This window comes from Castor canadensis, chromosome 16 (assembly GCF_047511655.1).
Source record: "Castor canadensis chromosome 16, mCasCan1.hap1v2, whole genome shotgun sequence".
Taxonomy (NCBI): Eukaryota; Metazoa; Chordata; class Mammalia; order Rodentia; family Castoridae; genus Castor; species Castor canadensis.
The window spans coordinates 41,879,094-41,900,841 of record NC_133401.1 but is presented as its reverse complement, the minus strand read 5'-3'; the positions used below and the strand labels follow the sequence as shown (position 1 = coordinate 41,900,841).

The following is a 21,748-nucleotide window of genomic DNA, read 5'->3' as shown; positions in this document are numbered from 1 at the left end:
ATAAATTCCCAACTATGTGTGGTAATGCCCACACATAGAACTTGGGAGGTTGGGACAAGACCCCCTGCCCTGCTTCCTTGGCCCTTCCCTATCAGCCTTCTTCCCTGGAGCTCCTCAGTCCCTACCTAACTTTCTGACCCTCAGGTTGTATTTCATTCAGTTCCAAGTACTAGATAATTCCAATTCAAATCTGCTTACAAGAAATAGTCAATTTATTGATCCATGACATTTTTTTTATTTTATTCATATGTGCATACAATGTTTGGGTCATTTCTCCCCCCTTCCCCCTACCCTCTACCTCCCTCCCTTACCCCCCCACCCCTCAACCCCTCGCTACCAGGCAGAAACTATTTTGCCCTTATCTCTAGTTTTGTTGAAGAGAGAGTATAAGCAATAATAGGAAGGAACAAGGGTTTTTGCTAGTTGAGATAAGGATAGCTATACAGGGAGTTGACTCCCATTGCTTTCCTGTACATGTGTGTTACCTTCTAAGTTAATTCTTCTTAAACTAACCTTTTCTCTAGTTCCTGGTCCCCTTCTCCTATTGGCCTCAGTTGCTTTAAGTATCTGCTTTAGTTTCTGCATTGAGGGCAACAAATGCTATCTAGTTTTTTGGGTGTCTTATCTATCCTCATACCTTCCTTGTGTGCTCTTGCTTTATCATGTGATCAAAGTCCAATCCCCTTGTTGTGTTTGCCCTTGATCTAATGTCCGCATATGAGGGAGAACATACGATTTTTGGTCTTTTGGGCCAGGCTAACCTCACTCAGAATGTTGTTCTCCAGTTCCATCCATTTGCCAGCGAATGATAACATTTTGTTCTTCTTCATGACTGCGTAAAATTCCATTGTGTATAGATACCACATTTTCTTAATCCATTCGTCAGTAGTGGGGCATTTTGGCTGTTTCCACAACTTGGCTATTGTGAATAGTGCTGCAATAAACATGGCTGTGCAGGTGCCTCTGGAGTAACCTGTCTCACAGTCGTTTGGGTATATCCCCAAGAGTGGTATTGCTGGATCATATGGTAGATCAATGTTTAGATTTTTAAGAAGCCTCCAAATTTTTTTCCAGAGTAGTTGTACTAGTTTATATTCCCACCAGCAGTGTAAGAGGGTTCCTTTTTCCCGTATTCTTGCCAACATCTGTTGTTAGTGGTGTTGTTAATGATGTCCATGCCATTTTAAAGTCCAGGCATGGATCAAGCTTCAGGAATAGCTGGAGCCTAGGGGCTCTATTACATCCATTGCAGGGCTTAGTGGCACATAGCTGTAATCCCAGCTACTTGAAAGGTGGAGGCAGGAAGATTTTGAGTTTGAGACCAGCCCAAGCAAAGTTAGCAAGTCCCTATCTCAAAAATAAAATAAAAACAAAAGGGTTAGGGGTACACCTCAAGCGGTAGAGCACTTGTTTAGAACGTGTGAGGCCCTGGATTCAATTCCCAGTACTGCAAGGAAAAAAAAAAATCATTCTTAGGTAGGTATTCCCCAAAAGGTGACAAAGAAGACCACTAACAGAACAGTTATGAGCCCAAGATCTTTCCATTTAGCAATGCCTCTGTCTTTGTCTCTCTCTCTCTTCCTCCCTCTCTCTTTTGCAATACTGGGGTTTGAACTCAAGGCCTATAACTTGAGCCACTCCACCATCCCTTCATTGTGATGATTTTTTTCAAGATAAGGTCTTGAGAACTCTTTGTCCAGGTTGGCTTCAAACCTCAATCCTCCTGATTTCTGCCTCCTGAGTAGCTAAGATTTCAGGTGTGAACCAACAGTGCCTGGCTTTTTTTTTTTTTTTTTCCTAAATATGGACTGCTTCACAAATTTGTGTGCCATCTTTGTGCAGAGGTCATGCTAATCTTCTCTGCACCATTCCAGTTTTTGGTATATATGCTGCTGAAGCGAGCTCTAGCAATGCCTCCTCAATGGTTCCAGGAAGAACCAGGAGGGTGGAGGTTCTTCAAGGAAAATCCTATTACAGGAAGCAAGGTGAGTGGATAACAGGAGGGCTAAATAACCTCTGGTTACTCTACCTGGTGATCCTGTGAGCCTTTACTACATAGTAAACTATCCCTAAACACACTGACTTTAGAGTGAGGCCCTGAATTCAAATCCCATACTGTAAAAAAAAACTATTCAATTCTGTGGCTTAGCCCCGCTCAGTTTAGCAGTTCTGCTGATCTTCCCTGGGGTTGTTATGCTGAAGACTGGCTGTTCCAAGGGTCAAAGATGGCCTCCTTCACCTTTATGGAGTGGCTGTTGGCCTTTCTCCATGCGGTCTCTCATCTCTCTGAAGTCTGACCCAGGCTTCCTTTCACAGTGGCAAAGTGGAAGCTTTAGCCCTGGCCTTGGAAGTCATGCAATGTCATGTCACTGTATTTTCTGATCAAAGTCAATCGTGAAGCCAGTCTGGCTTTGGATTCCGGGGGTTAAGAAGTGGATCTCCCCATCTTTTTTTTTTTTTTTTTTTTTTTGCTGTACTGGGGTTTGAACTCAAGACCTACACCTTGAGCCATTCTTCCACTCTTTGTTTATGATGGATTTTTTTGAGACAGGGTCTCACAAACTATTTGCCTGGGCTGGCTTCGAACCTCAATCCTCCTGATCTCTGCCTCCTGAGTAGCTAGGATTACAGCCATGAGCCACCAGTGCCTGGCTAGGACTCCTTTCTTTCATAAACCTCCTTTAAGAGGCCTTTCCTAAACTGTGTACTGGTGGCTCATGCCTGTAATCCCAGCTTCTTGGGAAGTGGGGATTTTAGTTTGAGGTCAGCTGGGACAAATAGTTTGCAAGATCCCATCTCTAAAAGTAACCAGAGCAAAAAGGGCTGGAGGTGTGGCTCAAGTAGTAGAGTGCCTGCTTCACAAATGATGCAAAGCCCTGAGTTCAAACCCCAGTCCTACTTTCCCAGGGCTAGGGATATTGTTCCATGGTAGAGTACCAATGCTGGAGTCCTAGGGGTTTAATCCTTTCCTGTAAAACCCTAGCAATGCTCACTACCCAAACCACATTTATAGATTTATTAGTTTACCAACCACCCAAATCACCAAGTAGTTATTAAAACACAATCACAAGGGCTGGGAGTATAACTCTCATCTAGCATGAACTAGGCCCTGGGTTCCATCTCCAGCATGGCAAAGTGAAAGAAACCAAGAAAACATAATCATATTTTGTGCTACACACCAGGGACCTAGTGTGATGAACAAGAAGCAGTTCCTGACCTCAAAGAAGAAATGAAATCAAACAGATTATCATAACACAGTACCTTACAGGCAAGGCTAGAGGGGAGCAGCGGGAATTTGGTCACATGGAAAGGCAGCCAAGTCAGCCTGCGTGGGGGAGGTCAGCTGTATTTTTAGCAAGAATGGAGATCCCCAGGTTGACAAAGGCAACTGAAGTAAGTATTAGGCATTGCTTTTTTTTTTTCTTTTTTCTTTTTATAGTGTTGGGTCTTGAATGCAGGGCCTGCTCTCTTTACATGTGAGGTAAGCACTTTATCACTGAGCTGTGGCCCCAGCCTCCAGGCAGAACTCTTGATTGGAAGTGTTAGAAACCCAACCCAAGTGGATTTAAAGGAAAAGTCGTAACTAAAAATTCCCAGGGATATTAGCTTCAGGCATGGCTGGATCTAGGTTACTCATCAGAAATCAGTCTCGGGCTGGGATGTAGCTTGGTGGTACAGCGCTTGCCTAGCATGTGCAAGGCTCTGGGTTTGATCCCAGCACCGAAAAGAAGAGATCAAAAAAAAAAAAAAAAAGAAAAAAGAAAAAGTAATCAGTCTCTTCTCATCATTTAGCTGTTTTCCTCTGTGTTGCCTTGATTCTCAGGCAGACTGTCTATCCTTACACATTGGGAAAAATAGCCACTAATAGCCAGGTATGATGGTGCATACCTCTAATCCCAGCACTCAGGAGGTGGAGGCTGGAGGAGCACGAGTTCCAGGCCAGGCTGGACTACATAGCAAGGCTCTGTCTTAAAAAGAAAACAAACAAACAAACAAAAACCACTAACAGCTCCAGATTTAGGACTGTGATTGCCAGGTTGGGTGACAGGTTTTCCCTCTGCAGTTGGGGGATGTGATCACTCCCTATGAACCACAGGTCAAAGAATGGAGCACAGAAGTGTCCCAAGGGAAAAGATAAAAGAAAGGATGCTGAGCAACTCAGCCATCAGGTTGGTCCCAGGCTAGTGACTGCATTTACAGTCTTCTGAGAGCTGTTTCCTGAATGAAATGTCCCCAGGCAAGGGTGAGGCAGCCTTGGGAAGTAGACTCCTATTATACAAACAAGGAATTGGGAGCATGAGGTTAAATCTCTCCAAGGCTATTTGTTTGTGTAAGCTCTTCAAGGACTTTGTCCCTGGTTTCTCCTTTTCCATTTGTCTTGAGGATCAAATATAATATGAAATGCAGAGGCTCTGTTAAAGTTCCCCTGTCCTCTTGGGCCTTTATCATAACAGTAAGGTCCAGGAGCTGCTCTATTTTGGCTGCAACAAAGTAGCATCTCCACCTAGTGGCCACTGGGGTGATTGCATGGCAAGTGGACCCTTTACGGAACCGTTTTACCTTTCCTAGACTGATGAAACCTTTATGGCCAGGGAGAGGCAAAGAAGGGGAGTCTGATCTTTCTCTGTAATGTGGACTTGGCACAAAGCAGAGGAGGTGAGGCTGGGATGATGAACAGTAAGAGGGAGGTGTTTTTCCTGTTGGTTTTTGACACTAGTGACTGCAGCAGAGGGTCTGAGTGGGTGAGAGCAGCTCCTGGGCAGTGGCTGCTATGCAGGAAGGGCTTCTTTCTTCAATCTTGTTTGGGAAGGAACTGTGGTTTCTTCCAACTTCCATTTTATAGAATAAGGGCCTCAGAGCAACACCCAGGAGCCCTGACTCCCAGGCTGGTGTTCCCATGTGCAACATGGGTATATGTACAGATCTGGCGGTTACTGCAGTTCAAACACTTGCTTTCATCTAGCTCTGAGCTGAGACCATGACTCCAATCCCATTTCATTTTTTTTTTGGGGGGGTGGTACTGGGGTATGAACTCAGGACCTACACCTTGCCACTCCACTAGTCCTTTTTTTGTGATGGATTTTTTTCAAGATAGCATCTCATGAACCATTTGTCTGGGCTGGCTTTGAACCGCAATTCTCCTGATCTCTGCCTCCTGAGTAGCTAGGATGACAGGTATGAGCCACCAGTGCCCTGACCATTTCATTTTTTTCCCTTGGGCCCCACTTCATGCTAGGCAAGTGCTCAACCACTGAACTACACCCCAGCTTCCATTGCATCAATTTCATTTTATTTGTGATTCCATTTCTGAGGTTTCATAGGCAGCAGACTTGGGGTAGGGGGCCTGGAAAAGCTGGGGTTTCTGGCAATGAAAGGTGACTTCCTGTGAGTCCACAGAAGAATCACTTCTGGTCAATATTGTCCTTTTTACTTTTGTCAGAATGAATTCTGGCATTTGTTGTAAACCGGTTTTTTTTTTTTTTTTTGGTAGTACTGGGGTTTGAACTTGGCCTCATGCTTGCTAGGCAGACACTCTACCACTTGAGCCACTCCACTAGCTCTTTTTTCCTGGTGGGTTGTTTCTTGTGAAGGGTTTTTTCGAGATAGGATCTCTCAAAACTTCGCCTGGGCCGGCTTTGAACCTTGATCTCCTGATCTCTGCCTCCTAAGTAGCTAGGATTACAGGCATGAGCCAACGCCATTGAATCTTAACATAGGAATCATCCAGACGTCTGTGGCCTCACTTCTTCATGGGGACCCAGGGCTTATTTCAGGCCAACAATAGACAGCAGTAGCCATCATTTCCATAGTGCTTATCATGTGAGCTGCTGCAATTATTCATATGTATCTAGCTCTTTAATTTTCACAATGACTGTATGAGGTAGGTACTGATGTTTCACAATGAGGCAGAGGTTAACTAACTGAGATCACACACAGCTCTGATCTAGACCTGGGATCTAAACATGGCTGTGATTCCAGAACCTGACTTCCTTGCCATTGCACTGGACTGCTTTCTCCATTCAGGTCCCATTCCTCTTTGTGAGCCCATGCTGGGGCACTGGAACCAAGGGCAGGAGCTCCATCTAATATTTATCTGCTGTATCATCCTGTGTACTCACATCTACCACCATTCCAGGCCACGAAAATTCAAGCCTGATTTGAAGTTGAGAATCCCTGGGTTTAAATTTCTGGGTGCCATCAGAATGGACAAAATTTAAAACAACTGACAATACTCAGTATTGACAAGGAGGTGGGACAACTGGATCTCTCAGATGGGACTGTTGTCTGGTAGAACTTTGGCAGATCTAGACAAAAAAACATATCCACTAAGCTAAAAGGAAATACCTAATTTGTCAGGAGCCAGTGGCTTATACCTGTAATTATAGCTACTCAGGAGGCAGAGATCAGGAGGATCATGGTTGGAAGCCAGCCTAGGCAAATAGCTTGTGAGAACCTATCTTGAAAAAAACCTTTCACAAAAAAAGTCTGGTGGAGTGGCTCAGGTGTAGGCCCTGAGTTCAAACCCCAGTACCACAAAACAAACCAACAACAGTGTGGCTAGAGGTATGGCGCAACTGATAAAAGTGCCTTCCTGGAAGCATGAGGCCCTGAGTTAAAAAAAAAAAAGCACATGATCTCCCTAAGGGCAAGAAACAGTTCACCTCTAGTGTCTCCACAACAATGCTGGTCATGCAGTTGGCAGGGACTACTGAATCTAAAGAGGTTCTGGAGGCCATGGGCTCTTAACAGGGCAGCCCATTCACACCTCTGCCCATTTACTTCCTTGCCTGGTAACTGGACTGACTCTGACCCACAAGGCAGCACAGAATGCTGGGGAAATTGCTGAGGTGGTTTAAGCAGGGAAGTTGGGAGCCAAGAACCTGCCCTTGGGGCCGAGTAGAGCCTCTCACAGCTGGCCAGGAACAGGTGCCCAGGAAGTCTGCTGAGTGAGGAATGGGAGCTGAGGCTGCGTGGTCTGGTTGTCTGTAGCAAAGGCTGGACAAAGGGCTCCTGAGGCCATAACACTGTTCCTCTGTCATTTCTGGATCATGGAAAAGACTCTTCCAGGAACCACCTAACCTACAATAAAGACCCATAGGGCAAACCTGTTGCTTTGTAAGTTGAGCCGGAAAATGCACCCTCATCCATTCATTCAACCAAGACACAGAACTTGGGATGTTAGGGAAGTGAAAATGACCAGCCTGAAAGGAGGACTGTGGAGAGACCAGTGCTGGACACAGCCTTCCTGTCTCCTTGCTCCCTGCAGTCCTCTCCAAACACCAGTCAGAATGACTCTCTCAAGCATAAAGCAGAGCCCCAGCTTAGATCCTCCAAAGACCTCCAGGAAGCCCTATGATGTGAAAGGGAGAGGTGGAAGAGTGGAGGAAGCTGTGCTGAGTTTGGGGAACCAGAAAGACTTTAATGGGGTTGCCAAGCAATCTGGATATCTATCTATCCCAACTCCTAAGATCAGTACCAAGGGCCCTAGAAGTCTGAGTGTGTGAAGTCTTAGTGTGTGATGATGAATTGGGTCAAGATAGATAAACTAGATCCAATGGCAACATGGCCCCAAACCCCAGGTCTGTTAAGCTGCAATCTAGTTCCTGGAAGAAATTCTTTATTTGGATGATTCAGTGACCAAGAGACAGAGCGTAAGCACACACACAGTACGCAAAGGCATTTTACAGGCGAAAGGACAGGGAGTGGAGGAGGAGGTCACACAGCAGCTGGGGTTCTTTAACCCAGTGAAGAGGGGCCTCAGACAGTGACACTCCCTGAAACTCTTGCTCCAAACTACAAGGAAAAATCTACTCTCAGTGAAGTCCCAGGCCACAAACACAGGAGAGTTAGAGAAATCTGGTTTGGGGCCTGGGACCATCTGTTTCTTCACTACAGAAGTTGGTATCAACTCTTCATCCTTTCCCCATGGCCCCTGTGGCTCCCTGGCACCAGGAATCTCCCTGTGGATGAGGGAAGGGTAGCACCACAGCACCTGGCGGGGTGATCTGCTGCACAAGGGGAAGGAGGCGTTTAAAAGGGCTGACAGCAGCAGTTAACCTCTCAGCTGGCTGGCACGAGGCAGTTTGCCTGTAAGGGCACAGAGCCATCAAGGACAGTGGCAGGTAGGGGCCTTTCCCACATGACTCTGAGTCAGAGCACCTCTGATGAAGGAGGGAAAAGGTCCTACGGGAGCCTCCTGTGATCCCACTGGGTAGTGAGGACTCTTCGAGCTCCAGCTTGTTCCCAGCTGCTGCAGGTCCTTAGCACCATTCGGGAACTGTGCAGATGGGGAGCAGGGATGGCAGCACTGCCAGGAGTTCCAGGAGGAGACTGTGGTTGGCAGAAACCTGCACCATTGACCAGCATCTGATCCAAGGCTCAGGAAATCCTGTTCATTCTGGAGGGAGGAGTGGCTCCCTTGTGGCAGCCACTTCCATCTACTGTTTCCTGTCCTGCAAAGTCTGCAAGGAATCTCCAGGTTTCACAGGAGATGCCTGGCACCCAGGGACAGCTCTGTTCTTTAGCTGCTAGAACTGGCCCAACACTGACCTCCAGAGGGAAGACAGGCATTAGAGCCACAGGATATATGGCCCAGGAGGTCTGGGGAAAGGGGGAAGGCCAGCCTCCAAACTACTACACCAAGTCCTCTCAAGACCCCTGTCTTCCTGGCCATGACCTATGGGGCCCACATCAAAGGAGAGGAGCAGGAGTGGATTTGCCTGGACTAATCAGAAGTTCTCTGCAGCCCAATTCTGCCTTAGGCCTGTATATTCTCCTGGTGTAAGAAAGGAGGAAGAGGGAGCCAAGGGCTGACAACAGTCACAGGAAGCTGGCTCATGGCTGGTCCCACGTGGGGCTGAACAGAAACACTTTTAATCTTCCAGTATGCTTGAGTCTTTTGGAATGGGTTGCCTTTGCACTGGAATCTGGCTCAAGGGCGATACCACTGTTTTTGGTGACCTGTAATTTGAGAATAATAATGGCATAGGATCAGTGTGTGGCATGGTGTGCCTAGTAGCTTGCTCTAGTGGTAATGTCTCTTCTAGAACCTTGGAGCAATAAGCAGGTGGCTCTTTTTACTGTGTGCTGGGTGTTTAGCTTGCATCTTCCCATTACATCCTTGTGGCAATGGTGCATAGTGAGGAACAGCAATCCTGTTTTACACACAAGTAAACTAATGTTCAGAAAATTTAACCAGCTGGCCCAAGTTAAGTCTTTAGGTGGTATATTCTAGACTGCAGCCCATACGTTTCCACTATACCAAAGCATTTACTTTGCCTATAGGGTCCTGCACCAACCTCATTTCGTGTCATTCTCCCCCCATATTCAGTGGAAAGTGGCTTTCCTGCCACTCTAACCTACTTCTGGACACCTACCACCACCTGATGCTATCTCATTTGTTTATGGATTTGTTTGGAATATGCTTTCACCTCTAGTGGGAGATTCCAAAGGATTAGAGACAACAGTGGTCTTGACTCCTACTGCAGCCCTAGTGCTCAAATCAGGGCCTGGCACAGCGCCTAAGTGTTGACTAAATATTTGTTGAATGAATGAACATTTATCTTTAATAGATAAACTTATTGGTACCAGTACTCCTCTAATTCTCAGTCTGTAAGGTGTGGCAGAGCTCCATTTGGTAGCAGCAGAGCAAAACACATGAGATTTGGAGTCAAATGGGTATGAATCAGTCTAATTCCAAGTAACTATGTGACCTTGAGCAAGTCATTTAACCTAACTGACATTAGGTTTCTTTTGGTTATAAAAGGGAAATGTCCTAATTCAGAGCTGTTGTTGAGAATTTAATGATACTGAATTACTGATTTCTTCAACAAACTGTAGCTTTAGTCTTACAGAATTATAGGCTCAGAGAGGTTTATTTTTTAACATTTTAATTTTTTTTTGGTAGTAGTGGGGTCTGGACTCAGGGCTTTGTGCTTGCAAGGCAAGAGCTCTACCACTTGAACCATGTTTCCATCCCCACACAGATGTTTATTGACTTGCCCAAGGTTATACAGCTGGGAAGTTTAGAAAGAGGACAGCAAGTAACACTAGTCTTTCCTTTCCTTCCTCCTTTCCCTCCCTCTTCTTCTTCCTACTTTTTCTTCTTGTCTTCCCTTTTTTTTCTCTTTTGAGACAGTATCTTTCTAGGTAGCTCAATTGGCCTCAAACTCATGGTCCTCCCTCAGCCTCCTCAGTCCTGGGATTATGGATGGATACCACCACTCCTGACCAACACTAGCATTTTCAAGTCTGAGCAGTTCAAGGCAGGGCTTTGGCTGGCTCCAGGTTGTCTACTGAAACTGCCACCAGCTAAACTGCAAGGAAGTTATGCTAGAACACTGTGAGCACTAGGCTGAGATTCTGGGGCTGGTCTGTACCCAAAATATGCCTAAGAATCCTCCAAATTAAAGATATATCAGATAAGGAGGAAGAGCTGGTAAATTGTGGAAGAAGAAACTCTAGGCACAGTAGACAGGACCAAGGATATTTTTTACTCCAATACTCTGTATTTTCATCACCTCTAATTCATTTGGCTCAATGAGTAATGCAGAATCAACCACCAAAGTCTAAGCAATCATTTCAGCAGACTTGCCTGCGTGACACTCTTTCCTCATCTGTAAAATGGGGATATAACGCCCAGCTCAGAAGCACACTGCTCACATCACGTTTCTCTCTGGAGAGGAGGGACAGGATCACATGCATCCTCCTAGCTGGGCTCTAGTCTCTTCACATCACTTGGGGCCACAGCCTCCTTCTCAGCATGGTGTCCTGGAGGAGCATGATGCAAGCCACACAGGCTTTGGTCTGAGTCACAGCAGTACTTTGAATGCTGGCTGCCTACATCTGTAAAGCCAGAGTAATAATCCCTTCCTTCCAGGTTGTTGTGAGATAATTAGTTCGGCCTAGGGTGTGCAACAGAACAAGGGCCCAGCGAATGCTCCTCACTGTCAGTCTTATGACTTTAGGTTCACCTGTCCCTTTGATGCACCTACCACAAGTTTTACTGGTTGGCTATTTAATTAGTTTGTCTCCTCCCATTAGAATGTAAGATTGTGAGGGACTGGGTCCGTCTTGGTAACTATTTGATCATTGAGTGAAAGAATCTGGTCTTATTTGGTAATAATCTGTAGAGGGAGCTCCTGCCACAGAACTAATGACAGTGATGACCAGACTGCTACAGGCCAGGGAACTTAGGTACTCTGGGGACCCTAAGGGAAATCATCTATGGTTCTCTACTAAAACCTTCAGCCCAGCTGGTCCATAGAGAAAAACTTGCCTGTTAAGTGATTCATCTTCTGTTGACTGCAAAGGTTACAATGTTCCATTTCAGCTGAGGACTAACTGACTTTGTTCTGACTCTGAAGCCTGAGCTCCTGCTGCAGACCCTTGAATTTCAAAGGATGGTTACTCACTGGTTCTTGTGTTTGAAGCCGCTGACGTGAGCTTGGTACTGTTCTATGGAGTTCAGCACTATCTTACATGTCTTGCAGGGGTAGCCCTTCCCAGCTGAAACACACGACAAAATCAAGATACTTAGTTATTCAGTAAGAAGGGATGGGGGACTGTTGCTTTTCACAGAGCTTGCAAATGCCTTCCTGAGGACTACTGGGTAGGGCAGGCTGTGGTGACCTTGATTAAAATTCCGAAGGCCTCAGTGTTCTGGAGGCACAGACTTTGTCTATGTGTTCTGTGGGGCTGGGACCCTCCTCATTCCCATGTGTTCCCAGTCCCCACAAATAGCCCTCCTAGACAGTTGCTGAGTAAATAAAAGAATGACAGAACAAAGGTGACATCTGGTATAATTGTCTTTCTCACCTTCACAATGCTAAGTGGCCTCATTAAGGATGTCCTTTGTTGTGAGATCTTTGGGAAGGTGCTACTGTCCTCAGGCTTGTAATAATGGTAATTAATGAGCACGCCTGTTATGAAGTTCAATCTGTCTTTTTACCTTGGGGATCACAGACACTATCACGGTGGCTCCCATGACAAAGTGGTCTTTTTCCATATGCTCCAGTGGTGAGTGAGGCTGAACTCTTGGCTCTGTCTTCATGTGAGTTAGATAAACCCTCTTCCTTCTCTGATACAACCATGCTTGTAATCATAATATTTATAATAGGGCTTGGCCTGTAGTTCAGTGGCAGAGTGCTTACCTGGCCTGTGAAGATCCTGGGTTCAATTCCTAGCACTGACTAAAAAAATTATGATACTTACAATAAAAACAGCTACTATTTACTGACACAGGTCATGCATTTCATATAATTTTGTTTGCTCCTTAAAATGATCCTGTGAGAATCACAACTATTACTTTATAGATGAGGAAGATAAGGCACAGTCACATGTCCAAGAGCTCAGAAGTGGCAAACTTGGGATTGGCTGATTGCAAAGGTTTTGGATTTACTCTAGCACTCCAAGTGCTAGCTGTACAAAAAAGCAGATGAACATACAACCTCAAGTTCCCTTCTGGCTCTGACACCTTTTGAACTATTGTGCCACCCTCCAGCCTCAGTTTATAGTGAGGTCACATGGGTTCAAATCTCAGCTCTACCATTTGCTACCTGTGGGACCACAGGCCAGTTACTTGACCTCTCTGAGTTGTCTTCCTTGTGTGTGAAAGTGGAGCTTTTCTGAGACTTGGCTTCCTTATCTACAAAATGGGGTTAAGCTTAGTACCAACCTCATGAAGTTATTAGCACGATTTTTAAAATTATTTATTTTTGCAGTACTGGAGATTGAAGCTTGCTTGGCAGGCACTCTACCACTTGAGCCACTTGGTTTGGTTCGAAGCCAGCCTGGGCAAATAGTTCTCAAGACCCTATCTTGAAAATACCCAACACAAAAAAAGAATGGTGGAGTGGCTCAAGTGGAAGAGTGCCTGCCTAGTATGTGTGAGTCCCTGAGTTCAAACCCCAGTTCCACATCACATACAAAAGTATAGGGTCAATATTTTCAAGTAGGGGGTTAGCTTTAGCATCTCATGAAGTGCTTTCTTTTTGGTTTGTTTGTTTGAAACAGGGTCTCCTGATGTAGCCTAGACTGGCTATGTAGCTAGGCTGGCCCCAAACTCTTGATCACCCTGCCTGTGCTGGGATTACAGATGTGTACCACCATGCCTGACCCTTAACAGTTTTTTTTAGGGGAGTGGTATTGGGGTTTGAGGCAGGCCTCCCACCTGCTAGGTAGGTGTTCTACCAATTCAGCTACATCCTCAGACCTTTTCTGCTTTGTTTTTCAGATAGGACCTTGCTTCCCTCACCCCGAACCACCACAGGGGCCAGCCTCAGACAGTGATCTCACTGCCTGGCCTATTTGTTGAGATGGAGTCTCCTTAACTATTTGCCCAGGTTGGCATTGAACCTCGATCCTCCTCATTTCTACCTCTTGAGTAGACAGGATTATAGGTGTGAGCCATAGGCACCTGGCTTATTGTTATTTTTTAAGCAACAGTAAAGTTTATTAGGACAGGGAATATACTTTCCATAGACTGGAAGACGGTGATCTCAGAAAGGGGAGGTGCAGAATGATCTAACGTACTAGCTTTTGAAATGTTTTATGGAGTCTACGGCCATACCATCCTGAAGGCACCCAGTCTTGTCTGAAATGTTTTTCTTTATTGGATTCATAGCAAGCAAGACTGTCAAATGGGAACACACAGAGAACACACTATTGTTGAAGCAGATTTTCTTTTCTCTCCAATTAATATACACATATTTAGGTGGTTTTAGCAATTTTTCTTGGTACACATCTCCCCTCAATATAACCAAACCAAAGAACGGAAGGCAAAGCTTTGATGCTGTATTTAAGTTCTGTGGACAAGTCTCTTTCTCTCTCAGGAGTAAAAAACTAAAAACTATGTTAACATGAGGTTCCACCTTTTTTTCCCCCCAGTATCAGGGCTTGAACTCAGGGCTTCATAGATGCTAGGCAGGAGCTCTGTTGCTCGAGCCACACTTTCAGCAAAAATGTCTTGCTCTAATCTGCTGAGGGCCAACGTCAGTGGAAAGCTCTACCAACAGTCCAACGAGTTTTCTAAAATAGTTAAAATTTAAAAGTCAGCAATAAGAAAAATTTAGACATCCATTTTTCTTTTGAAGTATCACGGCCGAACTTTTGTTTCATTGTTTTTATTTTCTTATTCAATAGGTTCCCTCTGTAAAACTGTTGAAAACTCAAATTCACAAGTGAAAGCAACTCTGATCTAATACATGCCACTTGAACGCCTTTCCCTGCTGCCATGGCTTGCAATTAAGAACTCCAATGACCATGAACTTGGCACATCCTGCTTCCACTTTTGGTATGAACAGAATATATCAATCAATATTTCCACAAAGGATAATAAAAAAGAAAGAAAAACTAAAAAAATATTTCCACAAAGGGAAAATAAGGCTCATCAACGTGTTAAAAAACAGACTCAAGAGAATGATGGAGGTGGTGAATTTAACTAAGAAATACTGTAAGCACTTCTGTAAATGTCACAATGTACCCCAACTACCATAATAATATAATAAAAAATTAAGAAAAACAGACTCAAGAGGCTAGGAGTATAGCTTAGAGTACAGCACTTGCATACCATATGCAAGGTCTTGGGTGTGATCCATAGCATCACAAAAACAAACCCCCCCCCACAAACCAAACTTAGGCAAGGCAATTTCTCTATCTTGAGATCTTCTCTCCCCTGAAAGCTCTCCATTCTATGGCTGAAACTCAGATTTGAATTGTCAATTTGGGAAAGATGACCTTGGCAAAATACATCTGAGTGCACATGTAATTGTCAAAATTGTAGTTTCCAAAGGAAAAAGAAAATGTAGTTTCCAAACTCTGGAGTAAATAGTAAATCTTTTTCCCCCTTTTTGGCAGTACTGGGGTTTGAACTCGGAGACTCACACTTGCCTGGGCACGTGCTCTACTGCTTGACCCACTCTGCCAGAGTATACACTCTGAGGGTCGTCTTTACTCTCAGAGTAAAGAGGACATTAAAATTTTTTTTTTCTTTTTTGTGGTACTGGGGCTTGAACTCAGGGCCTACATCTTGAGCCACTACACCAGCCGTTTTTTTTTTTGTGATGGAATTTTTCGAGATAGAGTCTCTTAAACCTTTTGCCTGGACTGGCTTTGACCTACAATCTCCCTGATTTCTGTTTCTTGAGTAGCTAGGATTATAGGTGTGAGCCACTGGCACCTGGCTAGAGTAAACGTTAAAGAAGTTTTAACTGTCAGAAGCTTTCAGTAGCTGGTTGTGGTGATACATGTTTGCAGTCCCAGCACTCAGGAGGCTGAAGTAGGAAGACTGTAAGATCAAGGCCAGCCTGTTCAAAAAACAAAACAAGGCTTGGAGGTACATATGGCTCAAGGGGTAGAGCTTTGCAAGTGTGAAGATCTCAGTTCAAAACTCTAGTCCCACCAAAAAAACCAAAACAACAAAAACTAACTACCCCCCAAACTGATGTGACTGCTTGATTTTAGCTCAAGGATGAAAGTCATGGTTTAGTAATATGCTCTTCCTGCTCCCATCATACTGCTGGTGTTTGGAATGGTGCACTATGGGATTTTTTGTAGGCTGGTGCTCTGGGGGGGTCCAGAGTCTCTATTTGTTAAACCTGACTACATTGGAGAGGCACAAGTTTGGGTGTTCTTTAATTCTGGCTGTCTTTCTGATAAATAACACATGATGACATAAAGTAACCATCTTTACTTGCCCTATAGAAATAGGAGTTGCCACTATCTGTAATCACAAATTGACGTGGAGGAAGTGTCATCACTTGAGTCTTAGTTGAACATCACAGAATGAATCCCAAGTCCCAAGCCGTGGTAAGTATGTGTGTTAACAGAGGTTTTTTTTTTTTTTTTTTTGGTATGAGGGTTTGAACTCAGAACCTCTCTAGGCAGGTGCACTACCACTTGAGCCATGCCACCAGCCCTTTTTGCTTTGGTTATTTTTGAGCTAGGTTTCATTTTGTGCCCAGGTAGGTCTGGTCTGTGGTCCCCCCTCTTTGTGTTTTGCTCTGTAGCTGGGATGACAGGTGTGTGCCATCGTGCCCAGCCAGTGGTGGAGATGGGGTCTTGTGAACTTTTGAACTGTGATCTTTCTGATCTTCGCCTTACAGGTGTGTGCCACCACATTTGGCTGAATGTACATCAAATGTACAGAATCAGCTAAGGAAGTTGCTGAATCCCAGTGTTAAAGATCCTGACTACTCACATTTCTTTCTTTCTTCTGGTACTGGGGTTTCAACTCACAGCCTTGTGCTTGCTAGGTAGGTACTCTACCCCTTAAGCTACTACAAAGCCTGCTCTTGTGTGGAAAAACTGTCTTTTATGCAGGAAGGTCTAAGCTCTCAGTGAGAGGGACTCAATTGCCCAACTACCTGGGATAATGATGGGGCTAACAGGGTGGGCAAAATGACCATGACATGCTGCCTCTGGTTGGTAAGCTGGGTGTAGGTCTGAAGATTATGGTGTTGGCCAATATCCACAGTGGACTGCCAAGAGTGGTGAGGGGAGTGCTTGTACCACTTGAAGCTGTGTATGTTGAGGTGCTGAAGACCAGATACAGAATATGGTTCAGGGATACACTAAATTCTCTGGTAGTCTCTTTAAGCATTCAGTAACTTGCTAAGGTCCGGGAAAATCCTGTCACTGCTTGGGTTAGCAGATCTGTAACCAGTCTCTATAGTGGCACTATCTGAGTTAAAACAGCTGGGGCAGACAGTAATCATAGCTATTGTAGATGGTGGTATGTTGCTGGGCATCCTGTGTATGCCTTGTTCAAGTATGTTGGACCAACTCAGCCTTGCTATTATACTGTTTGGAGCAATGAGGGCATCAGACAGGACAGGAAGCTATGGTACTTGTCAGCTGGGTATGGGTACTAAGCATGAGGTCTGGTTCTGAAATTACTGGGTGCTTGGTATGAGCTCAGCTGCTTGATGCTTCTTCAAAATATGGCTTTAAGCTTTCTGGCATAATATTATCATTATATTGACAAAATAATTACAGAGATTTTATACAGTTAACTCTGGCATCTGTTTTGTTTTCATATCTGGGTGTTTTTTTGGTACTGGGGTTTGAACTCAAAGTCTCATGCTTGCTAGGTGGGCACTCTACCACTTGAGCCACTCTGCCAGGCCTTTTTTTGTGTTGAATATTTTGAGATAGGGTCTTGTTTTTGTTGCCTGGGCTGGCCTTGAACTGTGCTCCTTTTGATCTCTGATTCCTGAGTAGTTAGGATCACAGGTGTGAGCCACTGGCGCCTGGCTCTGGGTGGTATTTGGTTAAGTGATTTGCAACATGATTTGTTTCTGGAAACCTAACTGCATAGGTGGTATTTAAACATGAAGCTGTCATGATCTGTGGATATCATGCAAGGATTGAACATTTCAGAGCTGAAGACATGGTCAGCTTTCGTGGCCTCCTTCTCAGGATTATGCATCCTTCGCATGTGTTTTCATAGTTTGTTGTTTCTGTTTAAATTCCTTCCCACACAGGATGTCTTTTAGTCATCCATAAGATGGAGTTCCACTGGGTGACAGAAAGTCCTGTCACTCTGCACTGGTACATGTTCTCTGAGTGGAAGAAGTACATTTTTTTTCCCATCTGGAAGTCTTTTTATTTTTTAGGCGGTACTGGGGTGTGAACTAAGGGCTTTGCACTTGTTAGGCAGACACTCTACCATCTCAGCCATGACTCTAGCCCTGAGAATAGTTTTTTATAAGTTGGGCAGGTGAACCAGCCATCAATGGTATGAATGACCCCATGACCTTTCAACAAATTAAGACAGTCGAATCCTGGGTAAAAATGAAAGAGTAAGTCTTCTGGTCTACATGAGTAGAGTCGTGTGGCTTCCAAGGAGGCACAGCTGCTGAAGCCTTTGTCAGTTACGGAGATCACACCTCGGAAGCCCCACTGGTGGTGGTCCAGGTTGTCATTTTCATAGACGCTTTCCCACACTGCAAACATTTAAAAGGCCAGAAGGACTCAAATGAACAGATGCTGAAGAGCTGTGTGTGGATGCATTTGGCTGTGTGCGTATCACTGGCTGTCAAAGCACTATGGGTGGGCGCCATGCTCTCATGCTATGGTTACAGATACGGGGTGTGAGTTTCCTGTGCATGCTTCAGAGAAGAATGCTCTCCTGTGGCAGCTGGGGGATTGGGACAGTAAGATGTTCTGGCTAATTCAGCCCCTTCTGAGTAGCTGGTCCAGCCTCATCAAACTGCTTCTCTGTGGGAAAATGTAGCAAGTCTTATGTCCCTTAATTATCCCTTGCTCTATTTTTCTGGCTATTTCCACTCAGGTATGTTTTGGGGGACCTGGAGACCTGGACCAAATAGCCTATCTTATTTCTTTCCTCAGTCTCTTGTTCTGCTGAACAAACCTAGTTTCTCACCAATTGCTCTGAGCTTATAGGTTAGCAGTTACATTCACAGCAGGGCCAAATTTTCTCTTGCTTTTGAAGAACTTTCCTTTCTTCTTCAGAAATGTCATTCTTTTTTTTTTTTAAGTTTCTTTTGATTTTTCTTTTGGCAGCTTTGGGATTTGAATTCAGGACTTTTCACTTGTTAGGTCTGCTCTATCTTTGAGCCACGCCCCAATGTGGATATAACATACCAAATCTTCAGTCTCTGGTTGGGTGCTGGGGATCAAATCCAGGACCTTGTGATCAAAGACAAGTGCTCTGCCACTTGAGCTACACACTCAGGCTTAGATGTCACATTCTTCGTTGTTGTATAATAGTAGCCTGGCTGATCAACTATCAAGTTCTGTTCCAGGTGATTCTAGGCTGGATGTCCTTTATAGTCTCATCAGACAACTCAAATCATGAGTCTTTATACAAATTCCTATCTTTTCAAGAGAAACTTTTAGATGAATATAGTGATCTTTTAGCTTAGACCCCCTGACAAAGGGTTCTCTCCACAGGGCATGTACATGGCAATGTGCCTTTTGGAGAGCACTTTTCTGAGGAACTTTTTTTTTTTTTTGTAGGACTGGGGTTTGAACTCAGGCCTTTGTGCTTGCAAAGCAGGCTCTCTACCACTTAAGTCACACTTTCAATCAATTTTGCTCTGGTCATTTTGGAGATGGGGGTCTCATGAACTATTTGCCTGGGCTGGCCTTGAACAGTGATCCTCCTCATCTCAGTCTCCCAAGTAGCTAGGATTACAGGTGTGAACCACTGGTGTCTGGCTTAGAGGAATTTGCTTTTTATTTTTTTCAGAACTGGGGTTTGAACTCAGGGCTTCACACTTGCTAGGCAGCACTCTACCACTTGAGACACTCTACCAGCCCAAGCTTTCTTCTGTTTTAAGACAGGGTCTTGCTATGTAGCCCAGGCTGGCCTGGAACTTGCTAGGTAGCCTAGTGGGGCCTTGAGCTTTTGATCCTTCTGCCTCAGCCTCTGCAGTGCTGGGATTATGGGTGTGAGCTACAACACCTGGCCTAAACAATGAACCTGTTACTGTAGAGGACCAGGGAGCTATTCACTCTCACTTAAGTGAGGAAGAGTTGGGTGGAGATTGGATGCAATGAGGTCATGCTTTGGGCACATTGAAGAATTTATTATACTCTTATACTCTTCACATCAAATGTGGCATGAGTTGAAGGGCTGAGTGGGTCTGGCTCTGTCATTTAGATCTATACCTTCACTATCTTCTTCCTAAGTATCCTTATTCTCTTTGTTTTTTTGCCTGTAGTCTATCTGTAAATATCTGCAGAGTTGCCAAAGGATTGGAGCCACCCATACTCTGGATTGAAGATACAACTGATTTTGTACCAGTAATGAGGCCTACTGAGCAGCAGCATCCTGTTAGACACAAGCTATGACCTAGTTCATAAACAGAGCCTATGTGACTTCCACAGGGTGGATGTATACCAGCGTGTTCTCTGAACCATTCACTGAATTATAGGAGGTATGTTCTGCTATGTATACCATTTGCTGGGGAGGGAGAACCTGGACATCATTGTAAGTGATCCAAGCCACAGATCCAGTATGTGGAACAAACTACAATATTCTGTGCAGCATGTGTAGCTTTCTGTTCATGCTCTGCAGACATCAGCCACATGTGTGCAATTTCATCTTAGAATCCATCTTTTCCCTACTGCAAGTCTGGGGCACTTATAGCTGCATGGGCAAAGAACAGTTATTTGTCTACTGTAAGTATTCATGACAGACAAGGTCATTCTGCAACATGCATGATATTGGGTAAGGGAAGCTAGGAAGATTACTGGGTACCAAATTTTTTCTCTACAGGAATGATGGAAATCAAATTCTCAACCCTGCTATCTGGCTGCTTAAGTTTTCATTAAAGATGTTGGCTGATCTGTAAAGTACTCAGATCCTTAAGCAAAAAATTCAAGGCTACAGGATTAAGTATGAGTAATTTAGTATTAGAAAAACAGAGGAGGAAAGCAGATACAAGAAGGAGGCTTTCACTTGAGATAAGAGCAGAATGGACACAAGTTAAAGGAGCCTAAATATTGCAATGCCTGTGTCCTGGCAGTAGATAACAGCTGAAGGAATGACCAGGGTGGGAGGAATAAAAAAGAGGTGGAGACTGGAGAGAAGAAAGGTCTGCTGCAGACAACTCTAGGCATGCCAGATTCCTACCAACTGCAGGCCAAAAAAGAAGGGGATCAGGAATAGGTTTTTAAGCAGCTCTCAAATTTCTAGAATTCATAGCCCATGGGGTTAATCCCTGCCTATATGAAAGAACAGTAAGTAAACACTAGCCATCCCTTTTCTTTTCTTTCTTTTTTTTGGTGTTGGGGATTGAACCCAGAGTCTTATGAATGCTAGACAAGCACTCTATGACAGAACCACATCCCTAGCTCCCATCTATTGTTTTTTTTTTCCTGGTGGGACCTGGGATTTAAACTCAGGGTTTCACTATTGCAAAGCAGGTGCTCTACTGCTTGACCCAAACCTCCAGTTCATTTTGCTCTAGTTATTTTGGAGGTGGAGTTTCATGAGCCATTTGCTTGGGTTGACCTTAAACTTTGATCCTCCTGATCTCAGCTTCCCAACTAGCTAGGATTATAGGCAAGAGCCATTGTCACCCATCACCCCATCTAACTATCTAGATATCTATCTATCGCTATCTTTTTTTTTTTTTTTTGTAGTATTGGGGTTTGAACTCAGGGCCTTACGCTTGCTAGGCAGGTGCTCTACCGCTTGAGCCACTCTGCCAGCCCTTTTTCTCATGTGTGTGTTAGGTATTTTTGAGATAGGGTCTCTCGAACTATTTGCCCAGAGTGGCTGTGAATCGCAATCCTCCCCTTCTGATGTTTGCCTCCCGACTAGCTAAGATTACAGGCATGAGCCACCAGCCCTCCAACCTATCTTGCAGATATTTTATATACCAGGGTCCTTCCATGGCACTGGATGAATAATCTGTGGTACCCTGCTAAAGGATTTGACTGGTAGTCTTTTTCCCCCTTGCCTCCTGGTCACTGCTTTGTATCTGTTTTATCCATGTTAATATGGCCAAGGGATGGCCTGTGTTGTATGACTGCCTTTGGTGTCTGGGGTTTGTTAGAGAAGCATGATCCTTCTCCTTGTCCAAATATGGATTGGAACATTTATGAAACCTGCTTTTCACCATCCCTATGATTATGGGAAGAGCACAGGTAACTCTAAACATCAGGCTCTCTGATGCCAAGTTGCCCACACCTGGCTGGTGATCTCAAGTACTGATTGCCTGGAGCTATATCTCCATAGCCTGCCAATGTCCTCCAGGCACAACACCCACTCCCA

At 44.6% G+C, this 21,748-nt stretch overlaps 1 protein-coding gene, 1 non-coding gene and 1 pseudogene across 5 annotated transcripts in view; all 3 read right to left on the bottom strand.

Annotated features, from left to right (window-relative positions):
• Positions 1 to 334: 334 nt before the first annotated feature.
• Positions 335 to 21,748, bottom strand: part of Znf346 (zinc finger protein 346) — a 45,525-nt gene continuing 24,111 nt past the window's right edge. For 2 of the 4 annotated variants that reach the window (XM_020162781.2, XM_020162782.2), the window contains exons 6-7: positions 11,415 to 11,508; positions 335 to 8,961 (exon numbers count right to left, since the gene is read on the bottom strand). In XM_020162781.2, the coding sequence (XP_020018370.1) occupies positions 8,874 to 8,961; positions 11,415 to 11,508 (182 nt within the window). In that variant the 3' untranslated portion in view covers positions 335 to 8,873. The other 2 variants (XM_020162783.2, XM_074058724.1) reach the window with 2 other exon arrangements.
• Positions 1,798 to 1,901, bottom strand: LOC141418298 (U6 spliceosomal RNA). Its single transcript, XR_012442979.1, has one exon. It is a non-coding gene; the product is annotated as a U6 spliceosomal RNA (small nuclear RNA).
• LOC141418176 (PR domain zinc finger protein 10-like) lies at positions 14,078 to 19,797 on the bottom strand (annotated as a pseudogene).